Raw genomic sequence first — 26,311 nt, forward strand, 5'->3', positions numbered from 1 at the left:
AGTTTTAATAGTGATTGATTTTATTACTACAAGCCATGAAAAAAATTTTTAGTAAAATATTACCCCCCCCCTCTCCCCCAAATAAGCAGGTTAGCACTACGCCCCTGGATTATGAAGGCTGCAATGTAGAGTGAGATAGAGGATGTCATTAACCTCAACAATTGAGGAGGGACCGAGCCTCTTATGTAAGAATATTGATGTTGGCCTGGGGAGGGGGATTGTTGGAGACCGACCTTGGCTTTGAGTTGCACTTGAGTGTTGTCAGCTGGTTGTTCTATTTGTAGTCTCCAACCTGTAATCTCTGCTCAGTAGAGGGGGAGGGGAGGGGCACTAGACTCTTCTACTGCTTGTGTCGGAACAGTCTCTCAAACTCAACTGCTGCTGCTACATTCCTGTTAAAGATGGCATCAGACTCCAAAATCAAACTCTCGTATTTCCCCATCATCGGCCTTGCCGAGCCTATCAGGTTTCTGTTAGCTTACTTGGGCAAGGAGTTTGAAGATCACAGAATTGGTGGTAAAGAGTGGCTTGCTACAAAATCAAGTAAGTATTTATAAAAAATATCACAGAATTGAGTTCTTGTAATTTTCAAAGTGAGCCTTTGCTCTATATCACAAATGTTTATGTTCTTCCAAATAAAACAGTATTCACAATAATTTAAATTAGAGCTTCATATTGTTAGTCACTAGCTCTCAGATCATGATGAAACTTGATAATTTGAAATGAAAAGAGTTATTAATTAAGCAATAAAAGTGATACTATGCTGAATTGAAGGGGTGGTTGGAGAAAAACTCTGTCTTTGTTTAGTGTCTTTACATGATGTCAATTAAAATTACGTGTGTATAGTTTATATGTTTTCTTGTACATATTTATTTTTATTAAAATGTTCAGCTGTATGTGTGTATGTAAACCCAATCAAGCAAATTTAAAAAGCAGTTACAGTTTTGTAACTATTTTGGTTTTTAATCACTTTTAAATATTGATTCTTTTTTATTTTTAATCACAATTTGTTTTATAAAATACTTTTAACAATTATTGTGATTAAATCTTGAACAAGAATATTAATTTGGTTAGCAAGATTGTACAATTATATTCCTCTGATAAATTTCAACAAAACTTTTTATGAATTGAATTATATTTTGTAATATGCGACTGAAGGAAAATTGTACTAGAGCCCTAACATAGATGAATTCGTTCTGATAAAATTCACTTTGTAATAATTTGTAAACAACTTCAAGAAACATTATTTTTTCCTAACCTGTATAAAACATTTAAATTCATTACAAATATTATTATTTTACTTATAAAACAACATGTGTTGATTAAAATAAATTTATTGCAACATATTTTTATTTGAATATTTCTGTACATGTGTAGAACAAAATCTAGCATGTGTATAAGTGTGTTTGACTATCTGCCACATTTAGTCTGTCTGCAAGTATGCTCTTCCCATGAATACAACCAACCAGTGGTGTAATTAGGACTTAGCTTTGGGGGATAAATCTCATCAAAGAGCACACCTCTCTGGGGTATGGAATAAATCTGAATAAATCAAAATTTAAATCAATTAGATAGGTCTAATTCAAAGTAAAACATTTAACTGCTGTATTTCAAACCAGTTATATTCCTGTTATATATTTTTTTAATTGTAAAAAAAATTTAAATTTTTGGGGTGTTCTATCCCTCTGTTAGTTACACCACTGCAACCAGGCAACCAACCAAGCGCATTCAGGTGATGCACTTAGTTTTCGTTTGGGTTATATTTTCTTAAATTTCATAATTATAAGAATATGCAACAATTTTGACCAACTCAAAATCAAGTCCATGTAAAGACTGCTGAAGAACACATTATAAATGTACCATTTCATATATACAATAGTAACCTTTTTAACACTTTTGATTTTTTTATTTCGTACGATGTACATTTCAAATTCTTAGAAATTGACGAAATTACGAAATAAAAAATATATCAAAAGTGTTAAAAAAGTTTATTATTGTATATATTTTTATCAAACACTTTTCGAGGCTACATCTCTAATATGTACCATTTCATTTGTGTTTTATTTAATTATTGTTGTTGCAGTAACGCATATTTAATTAAAATACATGTCAAAAATCTTTATGCTCAGTTATATTGCTATGAAGCTGCTTACAAAATTGTCCAAAATTACTAGGTACTCTAAATATCTATAATTCCTAATATAAATAACAAATTATATTTCCTGTCTTCAGGGAAGTCATATTAAAAGGCTGTTACTATTCAATTTTAAAACATTACTCTAAGATTTATTCTTTGTATCACCTTAAGAGGCTAACACAGTGTTCAACTAAACACTAATTGTATACAGGCTAAACAATGCATGCAAATACATAATGCAACATTTAAATTATATGATTGGTGGCAACACTGATATGAAACCAAGCCCGTGCCCAGAGCTGTTTTCTATGACAAATTTACCGGGACCGACCGTGTTTATGGATGTGATAGGTCATTCTAAAACTGTAACTTACTACTGACTCTTACTATCATTAACAAAATAATAAGATGTTATCTATGGGATACCTGGGGGGGGGAGGATGAAGTGGTGTGATAAGGGTGCAGTGGTGGGATATGACGGGGATCGGCTGAAAATCTGAAATCTATAGCTGAGTACGGCCCTGTATGAAACCTAATTTAATAAACGAAAATCTGAATGTATCATGTGGCAAGATTTGTATAGAAAGATTCAACATGTAGACTTAAAATTTTGCATGAAACTCAATGTTTACAATAATGAGTTCTATGATGCATCATTTTCATGACAACTTTTTTTATGTACAATTGTTAGTCCGTCTGTGCGCAGGACATCTTGACAATGAAATGATGTATAGATTGGAAATTTTGTATGAAACCTGTTATAAAACTTATACCTTGTACTAATAGTATAAAAATAGGGATTTCCAAGTTTTAAAATCGTACGATTAAAGTTGTTTTGTAAAAAATGTATCTGTATAACTTAAGCGAGTTTTTAGTGATGAAATTTAACTATTTGCTCAAACTGTACAATAATGCATAACAAATTCAGTATACCACATGTTTTGGCTACAACGTGCTATGTATTTTAGAAATTTAAGTTTGGAAGCAGGAATCTTCCTGTGTTAATTTGCAGTCGAGAATTACTTTCTTAACTGCATGATTTAAAAAACACAATATATGGTATGTTTGCCTGATAACTTCATTATATCTATGATTGTGCATTGTACAATTACAGTACATGAGTAAGGCTCTTTACTTCTGAGAACTGTTACTGCATTCACAAGCAGCGTTGATAATATTGTTAGTGCTCATGAGATAGTTGATTGTGAGTGAATTCTACTGTATGTTATATTGCTGATATTTTATAAACATTGCTGAATCAAGTAAGTCATACCAGCAATCTCAATATTGTTTTCATACTTAACTATTATTTTGAGGATGCTGTTATACAAAAGAATACATTTTTAAGAAGGAAATATAATAAGAAACTGGAAACAAATGATTTTTTTAACCTCAATAATGAATAAAATGTGTTCAAAAATTTATGTGGGTGATTTAAAATCATATTTTCCCCAACAAAATAGATCCTAAAATTCTCCATTACTATTAATGTGCTGATTTCAAGATTTTTTTTATTTTGTCCCCTCACATTTTCTGGTGGATTTCTATACATTTGCACCCTTGTTTAAAAGCATCTGGGGGAAACTCCATAAAAGGTTTTATTGGTTACTTTTTAGAATGCTCTGCAGTGCATTTGTAAAAGCTTTTTCCAACTCAGGCAGTGCAATACGTAAGTAGATCAATAGATACATTCCTAAAATTCGTGTTTTGTACAAATGAATTAATCAAATAGTGTTAAAGTTATTCTTACCTATGATATTACATTTTATTGCTATTAATTACATCTGCTATGGAATATTTATATCAATCAAAATAAGTCAAGTACTCTTCCATAGTCTTTTATATTTGAATCGCCTCATGCCAGAAAGGGCTTCAGTCACCAAAATGGCGAAATTGAGTTAGCTATAGGTTATCGTTGCTAATGACTGTACCAACATTTTTACGCATAAAGGGCTTTAGTCCCATTGCTCCAATGTCTTAAAACCAGAGTAAAATTTTAATATTCCATGCAGAAAGGCCTTCAGTCAGTGACTGAAGTCCTTTTTGCCTAGAATATTAAAACATCTGTTTTGATTGCATTGTTTGGTCATTAGTTGTATGTCTCGCTCGATTGGTAGACCTGCTTTGTTTTAGTTAGGTTTTCATTTTGAGGTTATGTGTTGCTTTAACTGTTATTACACTGATCTGAAAATCACTTAATTATTAAAGTTTATAGATAATAGGTATTCAATATGGTTAGTGAGACGGATTCCGAGGAGTGACCAAGAAAATGAAGTAGTAGTTGGGAGGAAACGTGTAAAAAGAGAATCAGAATGGAAAAAGAAATACTAAGAGAGTGTCAAGTGCAAGGGATTGGAGTATGAAGATTATAAAGGGAGGATAGTTCCAGCTAAAACAACAGGGCCTCCATGCAAGTAAGAGTCCTTACATTTTAATTTATTAACAATTTTGTTAGCTTGAATTTCTTTGCAATGGTCATATTAGTACGTATAATTGCACACCCAATCTAACCTAATTTTATAAACTATAAATTTTCCTAAATTTATTAAGGTTTATTTTGTTAATATGTACTGTACTTGTCACCACTAATTTTTAATATTTTTTTTTCAGCTGCAAGAGATTTTAAATGCTTTGATGGATTGACTGAACTTGACCAAATCAACATATTGCAACGCCTTCTTGACCTTCCATCAAAAAATGATCAGGACCTGTACATCCAGAACTTGATTGAAATTCATGACGTCAAGAAAAGACGTCCAAGGAAAGGAGAAGACGCAACGCAATGTTTGACAAAATGTATACATACTTTCTCCTGGTTGGTAACCAAAGGACGCAGGTATGTTACAAAGCTTTTTTGTCTCTGTTATCAATAAGCGACAAACGAGTTACAACGGTTGAGAGCCCTTGCCAAGGAAGGAAAAAACCCTATTGATAAAAGAGGAAAGTCTCAGAGCGCAAACACTTTGAGTATTGAAAAACAACAAATCATTAGGGACCATATTGAAAGTTACCCAACTAAACTTAGTCATTATTCTGGGAAAACTAGAAAATATTTAGATGCTAGACTCTGCACAAACGCCTTTATATCGTGCATTGGTCGACAAACATCCAGGAATTTGTAGTTTCTGCTTACTTTTATGAGTTTTTCAATGAAAACTACAATTTAAGATTTGGCAGACCGCAAATTGATTGTTGCTGCACGTGTGAAGAGCTCAACACAAAGCTAAAGAGAGTCCTCACTTGAACGATGTAGCAAAGAGATCAGCTGCTGCCGAGCTTATCATTCATAAAAGACGAGCAAAAAAGTTTTTTTATCAAGATTACAAATGAAGCTAACTCAAAGAACGAGCCACACGTACTTTTCCCTTTGTATGGACTTCATGCAAAATCTCAGTATACCACAAATTCCCGTACAAGAAACGTTTTATTTAAGACAAATCACGGTTAATGTATTCTCTATTCATGATATAAAAAAAGAGTCAGCAAAAGTGTATGTATACCATGAAGGTACAGCCAGCAAGACACCTAATGAAGTGTGCTCTTTCTTATGGGATTATCTCAAATCCATCCCCCCAGAATATACAGAGTTACGACTGTTCTCTGATAACTGCAGCGGGCAGAACAAAAATCACGCACTGAGTAGATTTTTTGTTGCTTCTTACTGACACCGGCCGTTTCAGCAAGATAACAATGTATTTTCCTGTCAGAGGCCATTCTTTTTTTGCCCTGTGACAGGGACTTTGCAACGATTAAAGCGTCATGTGAAAAAGTATGACAGAATTTACTCTGTGGTGAAATCAGAAAACTCATAGAAAAACAGCAGCGCAAAACCAGGAATCAATAAGTTTTCTGTCAAAGAAGTTGAGACAAAAGACATCTTTGATTTTCAAGCTCTTTTGGAAAAACATACTACAAAAAAAGCTGCATATCTCAAGAAACAAGATCGAAGCGAGTTCCAAAAGAAAAGAAAATCAGATTTGAAATAAGCAGTTATAAGCATTTTTGTTGGACCTTTGATAAAAATCAGTTTTGGTATAATATTAGCCAGTAAAACCATTGACAGCATTGTAACTCATTCTTTTAAAATGTGTAAGGACCAGAACCAAAAACCAACATTGCCACCACCTGTGTGTTATCCAGCTGGTAAAGTACCCATAAAAGCTTTCAAAAATCAACGACGTCAGGAATCTTCTACCGTACGTTGCCCATGAACACATAGACTTCTACGAAGATATTATGAATTGGGCCTACACTTGACCACATTGCACCTGAAGTCCAAGATGATTGATTACGTTTTCAAACATATTATTTTTATTAGTACTAATTTTCTTTTTTCCACACGGTGTTTGTAGTACATTTTTCAATCAATAAATGTATAAAAAACTGTTGTTTAATAATACCTTTGGAATTTTGATTACAGATACTCATAATCAAAAAGCTTGAAAATAGTAAAAATACATTTTAATGTAATAAAAAGTAAAAAATAATTAAAGAAATAAAGTTTTATATCATATTTTAAAAGGGTCATTTTAATTTTCATGCAAAAAGGGCTTCAGTCTGCTAGTAAAAAAAAAATTTTTCACTATGAAAATAACAATTTTAGTTTCCCTCACTAGTACTGTTGAAAGGTGTGTATTCATATCAAATATATAAAATAATAAGAGGTTTTTAAAAAAAATGTTTATAGAAATAGAAAAGTTTTTATTGAATTACTCAAAAGTAAAACTGGCTGACTGAAGCCCTTTTTGCATGAAGCGATTCATTTATTAAACATATTTTTCTTTATTTGTGTTTAGAGAAATATTAAAAAGTCCTAAATATATCACAGAATCTCACATATTATGATCTGACGGTTCACTCTTATGCTTTGTATGATTTTAAATTTCAAAATATATTTATTTTACCTGATTGCATCAAAAAATCAAAATTATGTATTAAATACAAAAACGTTTATTACTTTACTCTGAGGACAAAAGTTAAGTAAAGTTCTAACATCTTGTTTTTTTCATTTTTAAGATCTTGGATATATTTTCCTTTTTTTGTAATGCCAAAGTTGGAACCCTGCCATATGTGATACCGACATAAATGTATATGTTTGTAATAGCTCTATTTTTTCCAGAAGACCAGTAAGTAGAAAAAAACATATTCTGTCTAAACGTATACAAATCAGAATTAATTTTTCTACAATTCAAATTATTGCATTCATTCCAGCTCAGATAGCAATATTTTCAATTTCTTAATGATATACCAGAATGTCACTCATATTTTTTTTATTTTGCTGATTGAACTGTGGCATAGGTGATACTGATAGGTGTGGCATTGTTTGATACTGAATAAACTAATACTATCGAAAGGCCTAACAAAAGTAATAAACAGTCATCGCACAGACATACTACAGGCATCTTCCTTTGGACCTTTAAACTCCAAAATCAATCAGTTGTTTCTTAGACCAGTAGAAACTTAGACACCTAAGTTCAAGTCTTTAGGCCCCTTCTATTTCGGTAGTTGTTACACACAGACAAGCAGAGGAATCTGTGTCATTATCATCGGATATCAGTGGTAAGGGAATTTCTCGTAAAGAAAATAGTCAACCATTGGGATAACTATAGTCATTGAGACTGGCTCTGAGAAATGCAGAGTCAAAAAGCTAATATCACTTTTCAACCTGTATGATTGGCGCATAATTGAGTCATGTCAGTACGTGTAGTTTCTTATAAGTTTGGGCCTCACACATGTACTTAGGGAAATCAACACTGTGGTTCCACAAGGCAGCTTCTTTTCCAGCAATGCCAAAGTAGAATGGATATCTACATTGTGTGTCGAGTACTTTTTATGGAACAAGAAATGGCCACTTCGTCATAGTACATAATTTATAGCTTATAGCAGAGGCAAGGACGTAGCAAGCAAAGGGGTAAAGGGGTTCAGACTCCCTCAAATTTTCAATTACTTTTTTAGCAAACAATTATTATTTAAATAATTCAATATTACTGACATGTACTGCTGAAATATCATTGTTCTCAACAAAACAGGTCAAGAACTTTTTAAGGAACAAATGGGGAATGAGCGGTTGACTGCACTTGCCTAACTTTCTGTCCACTACGGGAAAATATCAGTTGTCTTGATCCCCCCAACATTTTTTCCTGGTTACGTTCTTTAATGTCATCTCCAGAATAGATTGTAAGGGTTAATATTGTGAAAATGGAGCCCTACAATATATTTTTCTTGCAAATGAAGCTTTTTTGGGTTAGAAATAGAGTTACTCATAATATAAAGCACTCAAGTCTCTCTACCAATGTCTAAATTTGGGATCCCAGAGAGACTGCTTCAGAGTACCAACAGCCTCATGTCTATCAAACTGTTTACAAGCAGTTGAATTCACTAAGCATCAGTGTATCCAACTATTTACCTTCTCAAGAGTGATGTCATTTAGCCTTGATCTTACGTAACCGAAGCTTGAACACCCACAATAAGGATTGAGTGAATGGAACAGTGGGTGTGGCATCCAGCATATTCTATAGTACAAATAGTACACAATGACTACAGCGCTAGAGATCATGTGACAGTATTAAAATGCAACGGGAAGTGACTTGTTGAGGCCATCAACCACCCTCAACAAGTTCAAACTACTAGTAGTAAGCAAACTAGTTCGTTAAGATATTATATTTTGCCCATAAAATTTGAAAATGTGAATTTCAGAATGCCACAATAAATTTTCTTGCTTTTTGATGTTAACTTATACAGATAGTTGGAAAAGTGATGCGAGATTGGTGTGGAAACTAATTACTCTTACCAGAAACTTCAATATCTTAGGAGTTGAAAACTTCAGTCTAAGGAAATTGAAAATGTTTAGAGTAAAATTGTACGTTATATTCTTTTGAGAAAAATGTTATTAAGGTCTCAGATTAAGCTTGGATGTAGTAAAATAATGTTTGTTCTCCAATATTATAAACTATGAAGATTTATATCATGAACTCATTATGGCTCTTATGCTGTTCATTTAAGAGTGGAATACCCCAGGGATTGATTTTAGGACCAGTACTTTTCTTTATTTATGAACTTGGTATACTGTATATATCAACCCTTTGATTAAGTGAATATAGACTCTGTGGAGAGGAGGAGGAGTCAGTGGAGCACATTTTGTTGGATTGTCCTGCCATCGTAGAGACTCGGAAAAGATACTTGGGAGCATATCTCCTCAGCCCCAAGGACATTAGAGAACAGGAGCCCTTAAATCTGATTGGTTTTTGCAAAAGCCTTGGTCTTTGAGGGCACAAATTAAAGTAAGGGAGGCGCAAAGGTCCTTTTAGGACTAAGCGCGGGGACAAATTGTCCTCTTCCCTCAGGAAAGAGAGAGAGAGAAAAAAAAAACACTTTGATTATGAAAGTATACTTCTAAATCCGATTATACAAATCTCACCTTCTTTGCCATCTGTTGCATAAATAAAGAACTACTAAACCAAACTCAAACGTGTTTAACCATTTAATATAATATTTTTTTTTAAATGGATTACTGTTGACTAATGTAAGTCTGTTAACAGCTACTCCATGGGGAAAAGTTCCTGTGCTGGAGATAAATGGACAGAGAGTCACACAGAATGTAGCCATCTGCCGCTATTTGGCTAAGGAGGCAGGACTATGCGGCAAAGACAACTGGGAGAATCTCAGGATTGATGAAATTGTCGATGTTCTTGGAGATTTTCGAACTGGTAAGTGTGTGTAGAATGTAGAATCTTGGAGCATTGGAAAAAAGTCAGAAATCAGAAGTCAGAAGTTTTATTGGCCATTAAGTATTCCAAAGATTACAATAGGCTTCGTCAAAATAACATTATTTTTCAGTGTAATTCTAGTGATATAGTATAAATATATACTAGTTTCCAGTCATATCTATTATAATAAATATATAATAAATACTTAATTCTACTCAAATAAATAAAACATAAAAACACACAGGGACATGGAGTTAAAAACTAAAATTTAAAATAAATATAATAAATTATGGAGTATCCTTATATATATATTTGTTATTTAAAACATATCAAATTTCATATACTCCTCAACACTGTAAAATTCCTTAAGCTTAAGCCACTCTGACATGTTTGATTTAAATTGTTTAAATGGTAAAGCTCTAACAAAAAGAGGAAGCTTATTAAATAGTTTTAACTGCTGGTATTTATGGCTTTTATAATATTTATCTAGCCTTATATTAGGAGTTCTTAGATTATCTTTTGATCTGGTATCATACTCATGGAGTGTACATTGTGTTTCAAATCTATCTTCATTTTCTTTTACATATATTAGGTTATAAAAAATATAAATACATGCCAAGGTCATAATTTTAAGCCTAGAAAAATGTTGTCTGCAAGACTCTTGGTATGATAATCCAGCTAATATTCTAACTGCTTTTTTCTGCCAGACAAAAACGTTTTTTGCTGTACTGGAATTACCCCACAGTCGAATGCCGTAACACAAGTGACTATGAAATAAGCCGTTGTATGTCATTATAAGTGTTTCTAAGTTTACACAGTACTTCAATTTTCTTAGCAGAAAAATTACCCTAGATAATTTTTTACAGAGATTATCAATATGTACATTCCAGCACAGTTTACTATCTAGATAGAAGCCAAGTAGTTTTACAGGTTTGAATAAACTATCATCAGTCAAATGGTTTTTAAGTGTGAATATTATATTTTCAGTTTTGTTTTCATTTATTAAAAGGCTATTTGCAGAATACCAAGCTTTAGCTCGTTCTAGGGATGTATTTAATTGCAACATTACATTGGCAATATTCCCATCTGCACTAATCAGTGTGGTGTCATCTGCGTATAGTACAGATAGACAAGGTATATTTACACTAAAGTCATTTACATAGATTAAAAAAAAAAATGGCCCCAATACAGATCCTTGAGGGACACCAGCTATGACATGTAAATACTCAGATTGAGAATCATTGACTTTAACAACCTGCTTTCTATTGGTTAGATAACTTTCTAACAGACTTAACTCCACATTCTTAATGCCATAGTATTCTAGTTTTCTACATAATATACTATGGGACACATTGTCAAAAGCTTTGCTCAAGTCAATCAGACTAGAACCTATAACTAACTTGTCTTCAAAACCTTTTAAAATTACATCAATCATAGTTTCCACAGCCATTGCAGTGGAGAGTTTAGGCCTAAATCCATATTGATGGTCATATAGCAATGAATTATTTACAAAATAATTATGCAACTGAGACAACAAACAAGATTCAATTATTTTACTGAAAACAGGCACAATTGCAATGGGTCGGTAATTCTCTGGTAAATTTCTGTTACCTTTTTTAAAAACTGGGGTGACTTTAGCTGATTTTAGACAATCTGGAAACTGACCTTTAAACATAGTTAAATTTATCAAGTAAGTAAGAGGCACTATTATAACATTAATTATATGCTTTATTACAAAGTTTGAGAGCCCATAAATATCCTCACTGCGTGTATTATTTAACCTATTAACAATAAATTTGACCAAACTACCATCAATCGTGTTCCACTTAAAATTCAAATTCTCTTTATCAGGGAGAGGAAAATTATTCAAAAAATCATTGTGAGTTAAACCATTTACAGAATTTATGGTGTTGTTAGTTAATGATACATTAACAAAATAACTGTTTAACTCTCCTGGCAAGAGTGGTATATTTTTTGAGATATTTGATTTCTTAACTCCAGATTCATTTCTTACAATATTCCATGCCATTTTACATTTATTTGGAGCATTTGATATTAAATAATTATTTACAGAAATTTTTTCTTCAGAAATAGTCTTATTGTAAATTTTCCTATATCTCTTATATCTATCCTTATCAACGGTATTACAACTTTTCTTCCACTTATCATATAAAATTAACAAGTAAGCTCTCATATTTTGTAGTTGAGGTGTGAACCATCTTTTATAACGTTGTCTTGAATTGCCCTTGCCTTTTGCACTGACTATTGGACAGTTGTTATTTAAAATATTAGACACAATATTTACAAAGAATTCAAATGCTAAATTCACATCACTTACAAGATACAAAGGAGTCCAGTCTGTGTCATTTTTTAAACTTTCAGTAAGGCTAAACAATCGTTCCCTTGTAAGAAGTCGTGTTAATTGTATGTCATTACATTGTTTTGGCCTAACTTTATTTAAGTCAAACTCAACCAAGACCCCAGCATGGTCTGATACTATATCCTGGTTAATGAGAGAACAACAATATAGCTCCTGTTTGACATTTGTATAGACATTATCAAGACAGGAATAGTTTCTGGTTGGCTGCTCATTCACATAATATAGGTTAGTAGACCTAAGAACATTAAAAAAATACTGTACATAGGGCCTATTTGGTTTTAAAATATCTACATTTACATCCCCACATAAAGCAAAATGTGTGTGTGGTCTATCCATTAAATCCAATATTAAGCGTTCTAAATTGTTTATAAAATTATTAAAATCTGAGTCTGGAGTTCTATATACATTTAATAAAATTAAATTAAAGTCTAACAGTAAAATAGCAGATGCTTCACATAAATAATTAATACTATACTTAGATACATTTATACTCTCATATTTCAAGCTACAATCTACCATTATTGATGAGCCTCCCCGAGTAAGAGGTGGTTTCCTACTGAAACTAGATGCCACAATAAAACCTTCTGGGACATACAGAGTAATTTCATCCTCGTGTAACCAGTGCTCATTAATACACAGCACATCAATATTGTTAATATTCAAAATTACTTCAAGTTGCCCTATTTTGTTTCTTATTGACTGTATGTTTATAGTCAAGACATTTAGCTTACTTCTACACTTAAATTCTAAAGAGGATGTTGCACCGAAGGCAGAAGTCCGTTTCCCGATGGTGTAGCAGAGTCAGTTGCCGGTGTGGTGATATGCAAAGATGTTGGTGATACAATCCCAGATGCGACTGGCACCCCCTCAGCACTTACAAGAGGGGTTGATGGTGATGCTGCAGCCCTCTCGTCCGCAGGTGTAGAAGGGCGAGTGAGTGGTGATGTGGTCTCTGCCGCAGCCGGCACCCCCTCAGTTCTCACTAAATTGCCTTGTGGCTGCGATGGTGATGTAGTTCCATCATTCATGTGATTTACAGCAGTACAGATTTGCTCCGCAAGCCATCTCTTTCCTCTATTATTAAGGTGTAGTCCATGACGATTGTGCAGATGTCTTTCCGCTTTGCTTACCTCAACCAACATCACATTTTTATAAGAGTTACACAGTTCCTTAATTGATAAGTTTGATTTTCTTTGTAACTCATTCACACATGACCATTGAGGAAGATCAAATCTATTTGGCAAATCTACCAGTATTATGTTGTTATTCCTAACCTTCTGAATTGTCTCTGTTATACCAGTTATAGCTTCATTAGCTTCATTTCTTGAGATGTCATTTGTGCCACAGAGAATTACTAATACATCATCTTTACTTTTTAATTCATTTGAAATATTACTAGAGTCCAGTATGTCTTTTGTTCGACCACCAGGTCTCACGAACCCCACTGCTGAATAAGTGTTTTGGTTCTTGTTAATATGCCAAGACAGGCCACTCCCATGGCTGTCAGCACAGATCAACAGTGTATCTTTATTCTTATTCTCACAAGTATTGTGGCAGTGAACTTGTTTGGCTTTCAAGCCGCTGTGACTTGCCTGATGGACTTTTGATTTAGCAGTATTAATATTGATAGATGAGATGATACATTCATTTTCATCGGACACCTCTTCTGTAGAAACATCAGAAAGTACCTCAAACGGATTAATTGAGAAGAACTTTGGACCTGACTTATGATAGTTAATTGGTTTAACAGAATGACGAGATGGCACTTCCAGCCACTTTTCAACATCAAGAGTGGGTTGTTGTACACCATTTAAGGGAGGGAAATAATCCAAGCAGTTGGGATCCCCTGTTCTTTTACATATAGTGTCTGGTTTATTGAGTTTTTCTCTTTCTAAGATCCCAATTATACTCTCTAGAGACCGTATTGTATCAAGCATTTTTGTACTTTCCTCTTTAAGAATTACACATCTATCACACGTTCTATTTTTATAGTTATGTACATGTTCACTTGCTTTGTTTTCTTCTTCTACCTCTGAGATAAGCTTTTCTTTTGCCTCTTTTTCATATCTGAGTTTGTTCTCCAATACTTTCATTTTCTTCAATAATTCCTGTTCTTTTTCAACTGACTCTTTCTTTAATAATTCATAGTCTTCTTCATTTTGTTTTACTTTGTCTTCAAGTTCCAGTATATAAAACGAGCTTTTGTGTTTTGCCAAGTGTAGTTCTTTTCGTAAATATTCATTTTCTTGTAAGACAGATTTATTCATCTCATCAGCTAGTGACGAATAATTAAGCTTTTCTGAATTTTCTTCAGTAGATTCTGTACTTGCGTCAATCATAGATTCATTTTTGTCTATTGAATAACAATTTAAACATCTCCAATCCTCCAAAAATTGTTCTTTCTCCATTGTTTTCACATCAGTAATGGTCAAGTTAACACACTTAAAGTGAAACCATTTATTGCATATGCTACATAGGATAGCGGATGACTTTACATTTTTTTCACATTTACCACAGGGATATTTTCCCATTGTCAAAATTATATAATTATAATATTTATTATTTTCAAACAATAAAATCTTATTTTTAAGTCCTTTGTTTGCTGTAGCAAAATAAATTTGAAAAATACTAATCCTATGTGGACATGAATTACGGTGAACAAGTTTGCTCACTTTATTTTATTTATTTATTTTTTTTTCTTTCTTTTCTTTTTTTATAAGCTTTAAAGTAACTAAATGTTGGTTTGATTCATTGATGTCAGACAGTAGTGGTCAAATTAACCAATGTAAACAAGCATGTAAACAAAGCAGACAGCAGTGCAAAGCAGAATAACCTGACTGACCTTGATCTGTCACTACAGGTGGCTCACCAACCAGTCAGGTCTACTACAGTTTGTAAGCCCTCCGATATTAGCCAGAGAGGCTCATGGTTAATAAAATGGGATAGCGTTTGCTGCCACCACCCTAGCTATCGTAGGGAAATTTAGAATTGTGGTTGAGAAGGGTCTTGAAATAATTACTCACGTTTCTCCTTTGTTTGGAGTCCAAATCTATATTCAAAATGCACTAAAAACACTCGTAGGCGCACCCAAACTACTATATGTGTACCGGTGTGTTCGCATCTCACTCCACCAAAATAGACTTACTTCACACACTCTACATTGCCAATCCCTCCGCCTACCTCCGAGCCCTCAAACTCGACTGCCGACCCGTGCTGACGAGTGCTGATCCCTTGCATTTTCCTCAGCACGGCCAGTCACCTCACATCACGCGGTTAAAGGGACTTGGGTTAGTCCAGTTAATTTACACACTGTGTAATTACTAAAATACCATCTAAAAATTACTATATTAAAATAGTAGTGTGCGTGCGCGCTTACATCACTCTCCCTTTCAGGAAAGATGGATCATACAGAATTTTCATGGTGATACATCTTAGATTCTCAGAATATAACAAACATTTACAATACTTCAAAAAAAAATGTATAGGATAACATTTTACATTACATCATTTTTTCACAACTTAAAAGGACAAAATAGTATTTTAGGCTGCGTAAGTTCTTATAATCTACAATTTAATTCTACTTGACATTGACAATCACTTAAGATATACGTCCTTCCTAACTACATTACATTTCTTGTGCTTGGCAAGTCCCCACATATTTATAACAAATATAGTCTTTGCAACACTGACCTGACTGGTTCAGCACTACAATGAATTTCACAATACCGTACTTCAAGGCGGGCTTGGTGTATTGAATTGAACAAAGGAAGACTCCTGAATAATTTCTGCGAGCGGAGTTCCATGTTCTACTCGAATGGTTGGGGCTTGCGCCTCAGCAAACTGAGGACATCCTCGCACAAGGTTGGCATTTTCCTGTGACAAAACAAAACTACGCAAAGTACACTATTCAAAATGAACAAAATAAACATTGAAACTATGATAATGTAGAAATAGTTCAGTGGGGTTTCTATACTTTCTTTGATACTAGGGTACAAAACATGTGTATCATTTAAAAAGCTTGTTTAAGGTCTAGTTCTATGTGATTATCTTTAAGATGTCCTTGACTTTTTGCATTGTTTCAAATAACAAGCTACTGTTTTTAAAAGATTAGATTTTCTTCGTGGAGATAGCAAACAGATTAATCTTTGGGATGTGCAAAATGGTTAATGTCAAATTTATATTTTTATATTTCCTTGAGTCCTCGAGAATAACTTATTATATTTACCAAAGATAGCGCAACTTGAAGCCTGTTTTAATATTCCAGACTTGTTTAAAGTTAATTCTAAATAAACCTAGATGTGGTGGAGAGATAACTGAGTTTTCTCCATCAGAACTCCTCATACAGTTAAGTATGACTGTATATGGTTCCTTTAGGCTATAGATCCAATCATTGCCGTTTTGGATCCATACAGGTGAAGTTACATTTTATGGTTTAAGGTTCGTGAACATTTTTTCTGTGACTAGGTTAGATCCCATGAATAGAGCGAATATACAATCATTAACGCTATGATGCAATACATTTATAGAGTTAGGACACAAATAAAATGACTTAGTCTACACTGACTTAGTGTGTTAAAATCGATAGGTGCATAATACTGTCTCTCTTGGAGATCAAACAAATAATCAACTTGTACATTCCATTTTAACCAATGTTGAAGGTTTGTTTGGTACAATGGAATAACTTCTACTTTATAAAGTTCAAGACGTCTGTCTTGCGAACTTAAAGGTACAGTTACGATCAATCTAATTCCTGTTCTTGGTGGCTTAAAGCATGAGCAGTGCAAAAGGTGTAATACATAAATACGTCCTCTTCATTAACTGGTATAATTAGTTTCAAATGACGAGGTATGACTTTTCCTATGTCAAGCAATATGTTTACAAAACTCATGGGGTGGTAGTAATTTTGCTGCTTATTCTACCTGTGTTTACTAATTCTAAAGCTTGCCTAAACTCAACAATTCTTAACTTTGCTTCATCTATGGTTTGACCTAAATGACGTGCTAGACTGACAGATTTTAAATGTTTTGTTAATGAACGATGTAGCATAATGTTTTCTTGTTCGAATCCTTGGAGTGAAGTGATTAACATGCTATTTGAATGAGTAAGTTTAGTCATTATCTCTGATATGGCTTTAGTATTTGTTACCATCTTTTCATTCATGTCTTTCATTAAGGTGATTTGGTTTTCTCTAGAACTCAACAGTGATCCGCTAATCTTTTTTATCTCTTCAACTTTACTATTAACTTGTTCCATATCTTCGCTAGTGGGCACACCAAACAACCATTTCAATGCATATCCTCCTGCATCAACTAGTCCTCGCTTGGAGCGTTCTGTAGGTAGAAGTCTAAATAAGTCACTTACATCGGATTCATACTGGTCTATCCCGGTCTTAATTCTACTATATTCGAAAGCAAAGTCCTCATCCCACACATTTAACACTAGTGTTCGTATAATAAACTAAGTCTGTGCACAATGTCTTAAGTGACTCAAGTTCGTCTCTTATTTCTATCATATTAAAATCTAATACAATCTTCCATTCATCCTCGAAATAATTGTGTCATGAAGTTTCTTGAAAACGATTCCCTGTGTCATTTCATTCTCTGCCATTCCTGTCTCGACAAAGAGTACAAGTATTCCTGAAATCATCATTTAGATCCTAATAATTGTTTACTTCATGAATATCCTGACTTATTTCGAATTTATTTTTATTACGTACAGCTTGATCTTATGTTTCTTATCTTAACCTGCGTAGATATAACTTCTTTCCTTATAGTGTACTCAATCACACATTTGAATTGTTTGGATCCTTTAATTTGGCTTTTATTCACACACCTTGCATACCCATTCATCAACATTCGTTTCACAGTCATACAACATTCATACTCACGCATACAACCCATTCAATTCGGAGTAACTATTGCATTCTACTTTGTACGTGGTACTCTAAAACATCTTTTACTTACACATCAGACAAGAAGCATAACATACTAACGAGGAATATTTTAGTGTATCCATATAACATCCTCAAATAACAAAAACAATACATAATTATTCAATACATTGCGTTTTTACTTTTAACTACTAAATAAACGATGCAATACGCGTTCACTGTCATAAACAATATGTATATACATTCCTATTATTTAATAAACTTCATAGTCTTTGAATCTACACGGTTTTCTTCTATCTCTTATGGATCTAAAAGGGCCTGGTCGCTCTTCTGCGGTTCCTTGGGCTTGGTTCTCTCCTGTCTTGTTCTTCATTTTGTCCGGCTACTCTATTGAATGCCTCTTCATGGTCTTCGGTCTCTTCAATGATTTCTTCCTGTTCTTCTTCTTCTGCTACCTGAGCAGCTTTTGGATCATTTTGGCTACTTCCTTGTTCTTGCAACTTAAACTCGGTGACAGGTTTTACTCGATTCACATGTACCTTTATTTGCTTCTCACTGTGTGGCTCTTCTATTTTGCAGAGCAGCGTATTCTTGTATATCACTAAATTTTCAGAGGTGATATTTATGTTTTTGGTCCAACACATTCTTTATTCACTTTTGAAAGGCTTCTAGCGACATTGATGCCATGAACTTTTACTAACGCTGGTTCTGTAATTACGTTTTTCCTTCCATTTGTTCCATTTGATCCTTTTTGTTTTTGCTTAATTTTACTTGAATAAGCATTTCTGAACGGGCAGGCACGTTGATGTTTGTGCGACTATACGCTAAAATGTCAGGTATTTCTTCCTTCAGGATTTGTTTTGGTGGATTAAGGTTTGTTGAACTTGTTTCGTGGGAACATTGAAACAATGCCAATGCCACTTCTCCTGCTTCGAGTTACAGGGGATTCTCTTTCATGGAAACTGCATGCTATCTTGTTTCCAATACTCAGAGACTTATTCTCAAGGTCAATCACAGCCTTTTTTCGTTTCAAAACATCGTTATCCTAGGATAGCAATATAATCTTCAGGGAGATCTGTTGCTACGAAGTCACATTTTAAATCAAGTAACTCCAGTTGCAAGGTCTCTGTTACAGTGCCGTAAACGTTCATAACAGCACCAGTGATACCTCGTATTTGGATTTCAGTTGGAGTTAGCTTGTTCTGAGCCATTGTCCTATCGATCAGTGATACTTGTGCTCCTGTATCGATTACAATGAGACCGTTCACTCCTCCTATGCACCCTTGTACAATTAATTCACTCACATTTTCTTGTGTCAAAGTGGCAACAGCTTTGAAATTCAACTTCGCCTGTCTTGAGTCCCGTGTGGTTTCAGATTTAATGATTTCTGAGGTTCCCAGCGGCGTGCCTGGGTCCCTCGTTGTGGTTTAACGTGTTCGAAGCTGATCCACGTCTCCATGCTGATACCCTCTGCTCCTGAAGGTTCCTCCTCTAGCTGCGCCTCTTCCTAATGCTGTATTTCTCATACCCCAACAATGTTTGCTGTGTGTCCAGGTTTTCGGCAATTTTCACAATAATAGATAGTTGTTTCACTTTTACTTCTACAATCCCTCTCTTTGTGACCTTTCTTCTTACATGTATAACATACAATATCTACTCGCCTGGATTGGCATTCTCTGGCTTTATGGCCTGGTTTCCCACAAGTGTAACACGTAGTATCGGTGATCGTTCCAAAAACTCGCCTTGTCTTCTCCTCAAATTCGGATGGTCTTTTCTCTAAGTTGTTTAGAGCTATCGCCGTGGTTACAGCTTCTCTGAATGTTTTAGGGAACTTGATCCTGGTCTGCCGTCCTATTTCACCATTTAATCCTCTTACAAAGGCATCCATGGCTCTTCTATCGGCCTCTTCTCTCAGAATTTGGTTTTGCTTCAGCGTTGTTTGTAACTCTTAGAGTTTTATCACTGACCCTTTTTACTCGGTCAGAGAAACTGCTCAATAGTTTCTCCACTCTGTTTTGTCGTATGCTAGCCAATTGCTCGAAGTAGTAATGATCTGGTAGGCTATCGCCGAATCTTTCCATAAAAGCAGCTTTTATTTCTTCTAAAGTTGTTGAGTTTTTACATTTTTCGTCTGACTTTGCAAACTGTAGAGCACTGCTGTTAGTTTAAGTTTTAAAACTTGAAGTTTTTGAGCTTCACTCCAATTGCTGAGCTCTCCAATTCCTTCGATGTTGTCAAAGAAGGGGGCGAACTAGATCTGCTTTCTCTCCATCGTAATGGGCTATACTTGAGGACAAGCTCAAATGACGGCTTGCTGTCTGCAAGGGTCATGTCCATCGGGGACGGAGATGTTTCAGTTTTGTTCACCGCGGAGGTAGAAGCGTTGGCTAACGTTTCATCTAGTGTTACTTGAAGCGACCTCACTTTATTCGATATGGCATCAAAGGCGTCTTGGACCTCAACGGTCTTCCCTTCTAGGTGTACAGTGCCCATCGTTAATAATTTAAAAAAAATTTGGTTTTCCTCTTTGGAATTACAGTAGCTATACAATTCTCTAGGTTATCAGTGATATTCAATAGTTAAACTTAAACGCTCTAAATGAAATCCCTAAAAGACATTGACAGCAACAATGTGAATAACTAGTTTCCCTATTTTTTCAGTAAAATAAACTTTTCCCCTTTTTTTTTTTTTTCAATTTTCGATAATGGATCAATCAAACAATAAAGTTTTTTCGATTTCCAAATGATACCAATCACTAATCGGTTAGTATTGAGTTATCAATGGATCAATAGTCTAACAATGCCTCGATATACAAGTATATCAATACTGTAATGTGACTCAATACAGCTGCAATAATATTAAAATAATCGTATTTGTTATATGATATACTATGTGCTATTACTTATATACTCTAATAGTTAATCACATTAACTGATATCACTTTGTTTTCAGTATAATTCGAAATTTACCCTTTTTATAAGTCAGCAACAAGTTACTTCCAACAATTATTGCTATTATACTCTTTTACACTTATATTAAAATTTCTAACGGGTTTCTTTTTGTATACAGATATTAATGAATTATCAATCAAATTGAACAGTAAGCTAATATAGAATCATTGGCATATCCCTATTTCCAAGCAAATGATTTTAATCAACACGTTATTCTGCTTATATTTACGCTGAAAACATGATGGACTGAATGCCCTGGAGGTGACGACCTGACATGGAGGCTTTGGCAAAATAAAATACTAGGATGTTATCCTTTTAATTTCTCTTATTTAAATAATTCTGAATCTGTTTGTCAATAAAGAAGTTTAATGCTTAAAGCCTGGCCTCAATGCTGCATTCACCATTTATTTCCAAGCATTTTGAACCATATTATTTTAACCAACTATTTACTAATAATACGTAGTCTAATCTTAGGTTTCGCCAATGATTTAATTTAATTTAATTTAACAAAGTTCCCACTGCTCACCAAATAGTGACAGGGCTGCCATCTCGAAGGCTGTGGATGATCGTGACCTGCGTTGACGGAGATGACAACATCTGCGTAGACAGTGGTCGGCAGTTGGTAGTTCCGGTCTGGATCACTGGATGTCCGGTGACGTATGCCCTCCTTGTTCCTTTCTATGTTCTATGATGACGTATGATGATGGCGTCCAACTTCCGCTTCATAGTGTAATGGCGTTGCACATGGTGTAATAAGCACACAGAAACTAATCCAAGTCCATCTTCGTTCATATAAGTTGAATTTACTCGAAATTTAGAAATATAACATTGCAATTAATTTTGTAAATGAATTTAGAATAGTAGGTTATTTGGATAATGGAGTGTAAAACTGAAATGTTCTAATAATTTTCTCAACCACGTGGGTACACTTCTTTATTTTTCTTTTAGAGTTCTTTTAAAGTTTTTGAAATCATTTTGAAATAATTTGCTGGTTTAATTATTCGTATCCCACCGCTGGTCACCACTGTAAGCCCTCCGATATTAGCCAGAGAGGCTCATGGTTAATAAAAGGGATAGCGTTTTGCTGCCACCACCCTAGCTCGTAGGGAAAATTTTAGAATTGTGGTTGAGAAGGGTCTTGAAATAATTACTCACGTTCTCCTTTGTTTGAGTCCAATCTATATTCAAAATGCACTAAAACACTCGTAGGCGCACCCAAACTACTATATGTGTACCGGTGTGTTCGCATCTCACTCCACCAAAATAGACTTACTTCACACACTCTACATTGCCAATCCCTCCGCCTACCTCCGAGCCCTCAACTCGACTGCCGACCCGTGCTGACGAGTGCTGACCCTTGCATTTCCTCAGCACGGCCAGTCACCTCACATCACGCGGTTAAAGGGACTTGGGTTAGTCCAGTTAATTTAACACACACTGTGTAATTACTAAAATACCATCTAAAAATTTACTATATTAAAATAGTAGTGTGCGTGCGCGCTACAAGTTGATTGAAAATCCAGGCTATCCCTATCTAGTGTCTGTCACTACAAGAGTCAATGGAATTCTCACTTCCTGTCACTTTTCATTCAATTTTAAAAAATAAATATTACTTCAGTTGTATTCCACAAAATAACACTTTAAAGTACAAGTTTATTACATAAAATTAGTGTTTCAATATATTTCTACTCTGAAGATAGTTACAAAATGTTTAATTTACAGTTCCTATATTATAAGTTAAACATGTGGTTTCAACTTAGATCAAGGTAAGTAAAATTCTGATTTAAATTGTTATATACATTAATGCAACATAGTTAAAAGCTTATGTATCAATAGAAGCTCTTCACCTGTACCAATTGTTATATTCAACTTTTATATAGTTAGTTTATGTATTATAAGATAAAAATCAAATTATATACATAGCACATCCACCACATCACTTCTTGTCACCACACCTCAAATACATTTTTTCGGGAGAATCTCAGGATTGATGAAATTGTCGATGTTCTTGGAGATTTTCGAACTGGTAAGTGTGTGTAGAATGTAGAATCTTGGAGCATTGGAAAAAAGGTTTATCGTACTATCACTAGTATAAAAAAATTCAACATTTTCCAATATATAATTTTTATTTTGTGCAAGGCCTTTCTGAATCAAAGATTCCATCATCAGGCACTTCACAAATTATCAAATGTTTGTGTGTGGCAATCAATTTCATAGTAATAGTCTTTAGATTGACAAAATTGTTTAGATAAGTAACTAGTAGTTTTAGATAAGTAGAAAATAGATGTATTAAAATTATGAGTCTCAGTTGTGCACCTGATGAGACAATGAGAACACCTCTTCATCTAGATTACACCTGATTTAGTAGCTTGTTGTCTCTGATTTTGAGACTATACAAAGAGTTTATGTTGAGTTTCTTCAACTCTGACTGAAGTTGACTCCAGATTCCAGGAGTCAAGTCTGTGGCAACATCGGTTTTCAGATGCTCCACTAAGCTGAAGGCGAAATAGAGCTGAACTCAACATTCGTAAATTAATCATAGCATTTTCTTGGCATTAAATTTAATAGATTTATTTGTTTTATTTCAAGCGAGTGCTCAGTTTTAAATATTGTTTCAGAACTGGCAAAATATCACTACGAACTTGATGCTAAGAAGAAAGAATCCCTGAAGGACCCTCTCTTCAACGAGATCGTACCATTTTATATGAAGAAACTCGAGGCCCTTATAAAAGAAAATAATGGATATTTGGCTAACGGAAAGGTAAACACATATACTGCTTTATAGTTATATTGCATTTTTTATGTAAATAGATTTCAAGCAATCAAACATTTTATGATAACAAGAAGCTATTAAAAGATTGTTGTTGGTATTTGTTTGTTTGGTAAATTAATTTTATTTTTGAAAATAATTTAAGAAATATCTTATTATGTTTCAGTATCTGTTCAAATCTATGAAGATTTGGCATGATCGTTCAATCACAAAACTTATGTTTTCTCAATCTAATGTCGCCATATATTCTACATGAGAAAGTAAAATGGAGTGAAATAAAGTTAGGAAAATTGAATTTTGGTTACTTAATTTAATAGCATTGTGAAAAAAGTCAATTTGTTACTTAAGTTTAACAAGAAAAAAATGCCTTTATGTATAAGTATTTTTCAGATATGATACAGTTACTGTATTATATATAACTGGCGGATATACACTGTGTTTATCTCTTATATAGGAATAAATACTGGCACAAAAGGTTTTAGAAAAGATTGACAATATAATTAAAAAACACATGGAATAAAACATGTGTGATTTAAGACTTAATAAAAATCAGTGTTAATGCTAATCAATGGGTACATTTTTCAGGTCATTGTTAGGTAAGTGCAACTGATTATAATCAACATACTGTATATAGTTCAACAACATAGGTACCATTCAGCAACCTTGAGGGACTCCATACTGAAAATCTCTACTGGCTGTTTAAAATCCCATATGGAATTCTTTCCAATATGTTACCTTTACTCGGTTCATCCAGTATGTTTTTATCCAGCCCAACTGTATTGTTGGTTTCAGAAGCATAATACTTCTTTATACTTATAATCACCAGTACTGAGGTTGATGGAATCAATGGCATAAGAAAATCTAAATACCACAATAGAACTGTATTTTCCCGTATCTTTTGCTTCATATATACCGTACTCTGCCTCTATTATGATTCAGTGTGCAGCCAAACTGCAGTTTAGACAATATTAAATTTTTGTTTCTGTCAATAAAGTTGATTGATAGCAGTTAGTCGATATTTTTTTCTAATATTTTAGGTGTAGAATCAATACTAGTTGGAGCAAATTGTGTGCAATTGGTCTTGCCACACAGACAAAAGGATGTAAGATTATTTTCAAAACTGCTAGTCATTGCTCAATAATTATCAATGATATTTTAGATAGTGAAGTATGTAATAGCTCCAGAGGTATATTGTCTGCTGACTTTATCATCTGTATAGATATCTTATCTTGTTGGTGCCACCAGCTCTTGACATTATCTAATCTATCTCATGGGTGCTTGGATTCTATCTCAGTCACTCTAATAAAATTAAACAACTTCACCATTATGTCTCATAAAAACTTTTACCACCCCCTTTATCTAACTCATTTTCTGAGCCCACATTGATAAAAATATTTTTTAATTGTATTTATTTCTAACTTATAAACTTCTAACTTATCTTTATGTGAGAAGTATTGCTGAAAAATTTGTGTTTACTTTCCTTGTTTTCTTTATTTAACTCGTTCATGTTAAATTTACATAGCTTAAATGTTAAATTCAATTTATTGTATATGCAAAATTTGTATGTAAATAACGTAATCTACATATTTATTACGAATTTGTTGTATTTACTAAATGCCTATTAGTTTCTTTTCTTTTAGTTCCTAGTTATGTAAACTATTGATAGTACATAATGTAAAACTTATATACAGGGTGTAAAAAGTTGTGCACAGGCTTGATAATTCCCGAACGATTACCTATATATATATATACAAACACACATATAAGAATTCTATGTTATTTATGCACTTAAAAAAAATATTATGATTTCTGTTTAATTTATTATAAAATTTAGGAGGAGGGACAAAACTGACTTTTCAAATATTGGGGGGACATGTCCCCCATGTCCCCATGGCGGCGACGCCCGTGGTCTAAACACACAGATTTTGTTAGTGAGATAAAAATTATTGAGAAACAAATTAAAGTTGGCACTCAATATTGGGGATAGAGCTTGTGTACATTGCATCTGATTCAGTACGACCAACTGAAGAAAGAGCAATATGTATATTTATTTCAAGAGTATTTTTCTTGCATGTGATTAATTGCGATATGTACGTTTTACAGTTGTCTTGGGCAGACCTGTACTTCGGGGCAGTGAGTGATTACCTGAACTACATGTTTGGTTCGGAGATCACCGATGGGTATCCCAGCTTCAAGGCTCTCAAAGAGAAGGTGTACGCTCTGCCCCAGATCAAGGCCTGGCTAGACAAGAGGCCTGCCGAGGACTACAGTTACAGAGATGAGATACTTGCGGCACTGAGCAAAAAATGAGAAGTGGGACAGTATTATTGTCATAATGCTATAACCGCAGGAAAATTCTGCACCGCAGTTGTCTCATCTTTCCATTTGCTATGTTACATACTGTATTAATGCTACTGATTTATATCATCAAATAAAAGTTTATATACAATAAATTACTATTTTTATACTACCACCTT

General features: G+C 33.9%; 1 protein-coding gene across 1 annotated transcript; it reads left to right on the plus strand.

Moving 5' to 3' along the window:
- Positions 1-282: 282 nt before the first annotated feature.
- LOC124366369 (glutathione S-transferase-like) lies at positions 283-26,287 on the plus strand. The gene is made up of 4 exons (XM_046822873.1): positions 283-543; positions 9,676-9,843; positions 23,683-23,825; positions 25,938-26,287. Exons 1-4 carry the CDS (start codon positions 402-404, stop codon positions 26,142-26,144), a joined length of 660 nt encoding a protein of 219 aa, XP_046678829.1. The 5' UTR covers positions 283-401; the 3' UTR covers positions 26,145-26,287.
- Positions 26,288-26,311: the final 24 nt, after the last annotated feature.

This window comes from Homalodisca vitripennis, chromosome 7, assembly GCF_021130785.1.
Source record: "Homalodisca vitripennis isolate AUS2020 chromosome 7, UT_GWSS_2.1, whole genome shotgun sequence".
Classification (NCBI taxonomy): Eukaryota; Metazoa; Arthropoda; class Insecta; order Hemiptera; family Cicadellidae; genus Homalodisca; species Homalodisca vitripennis.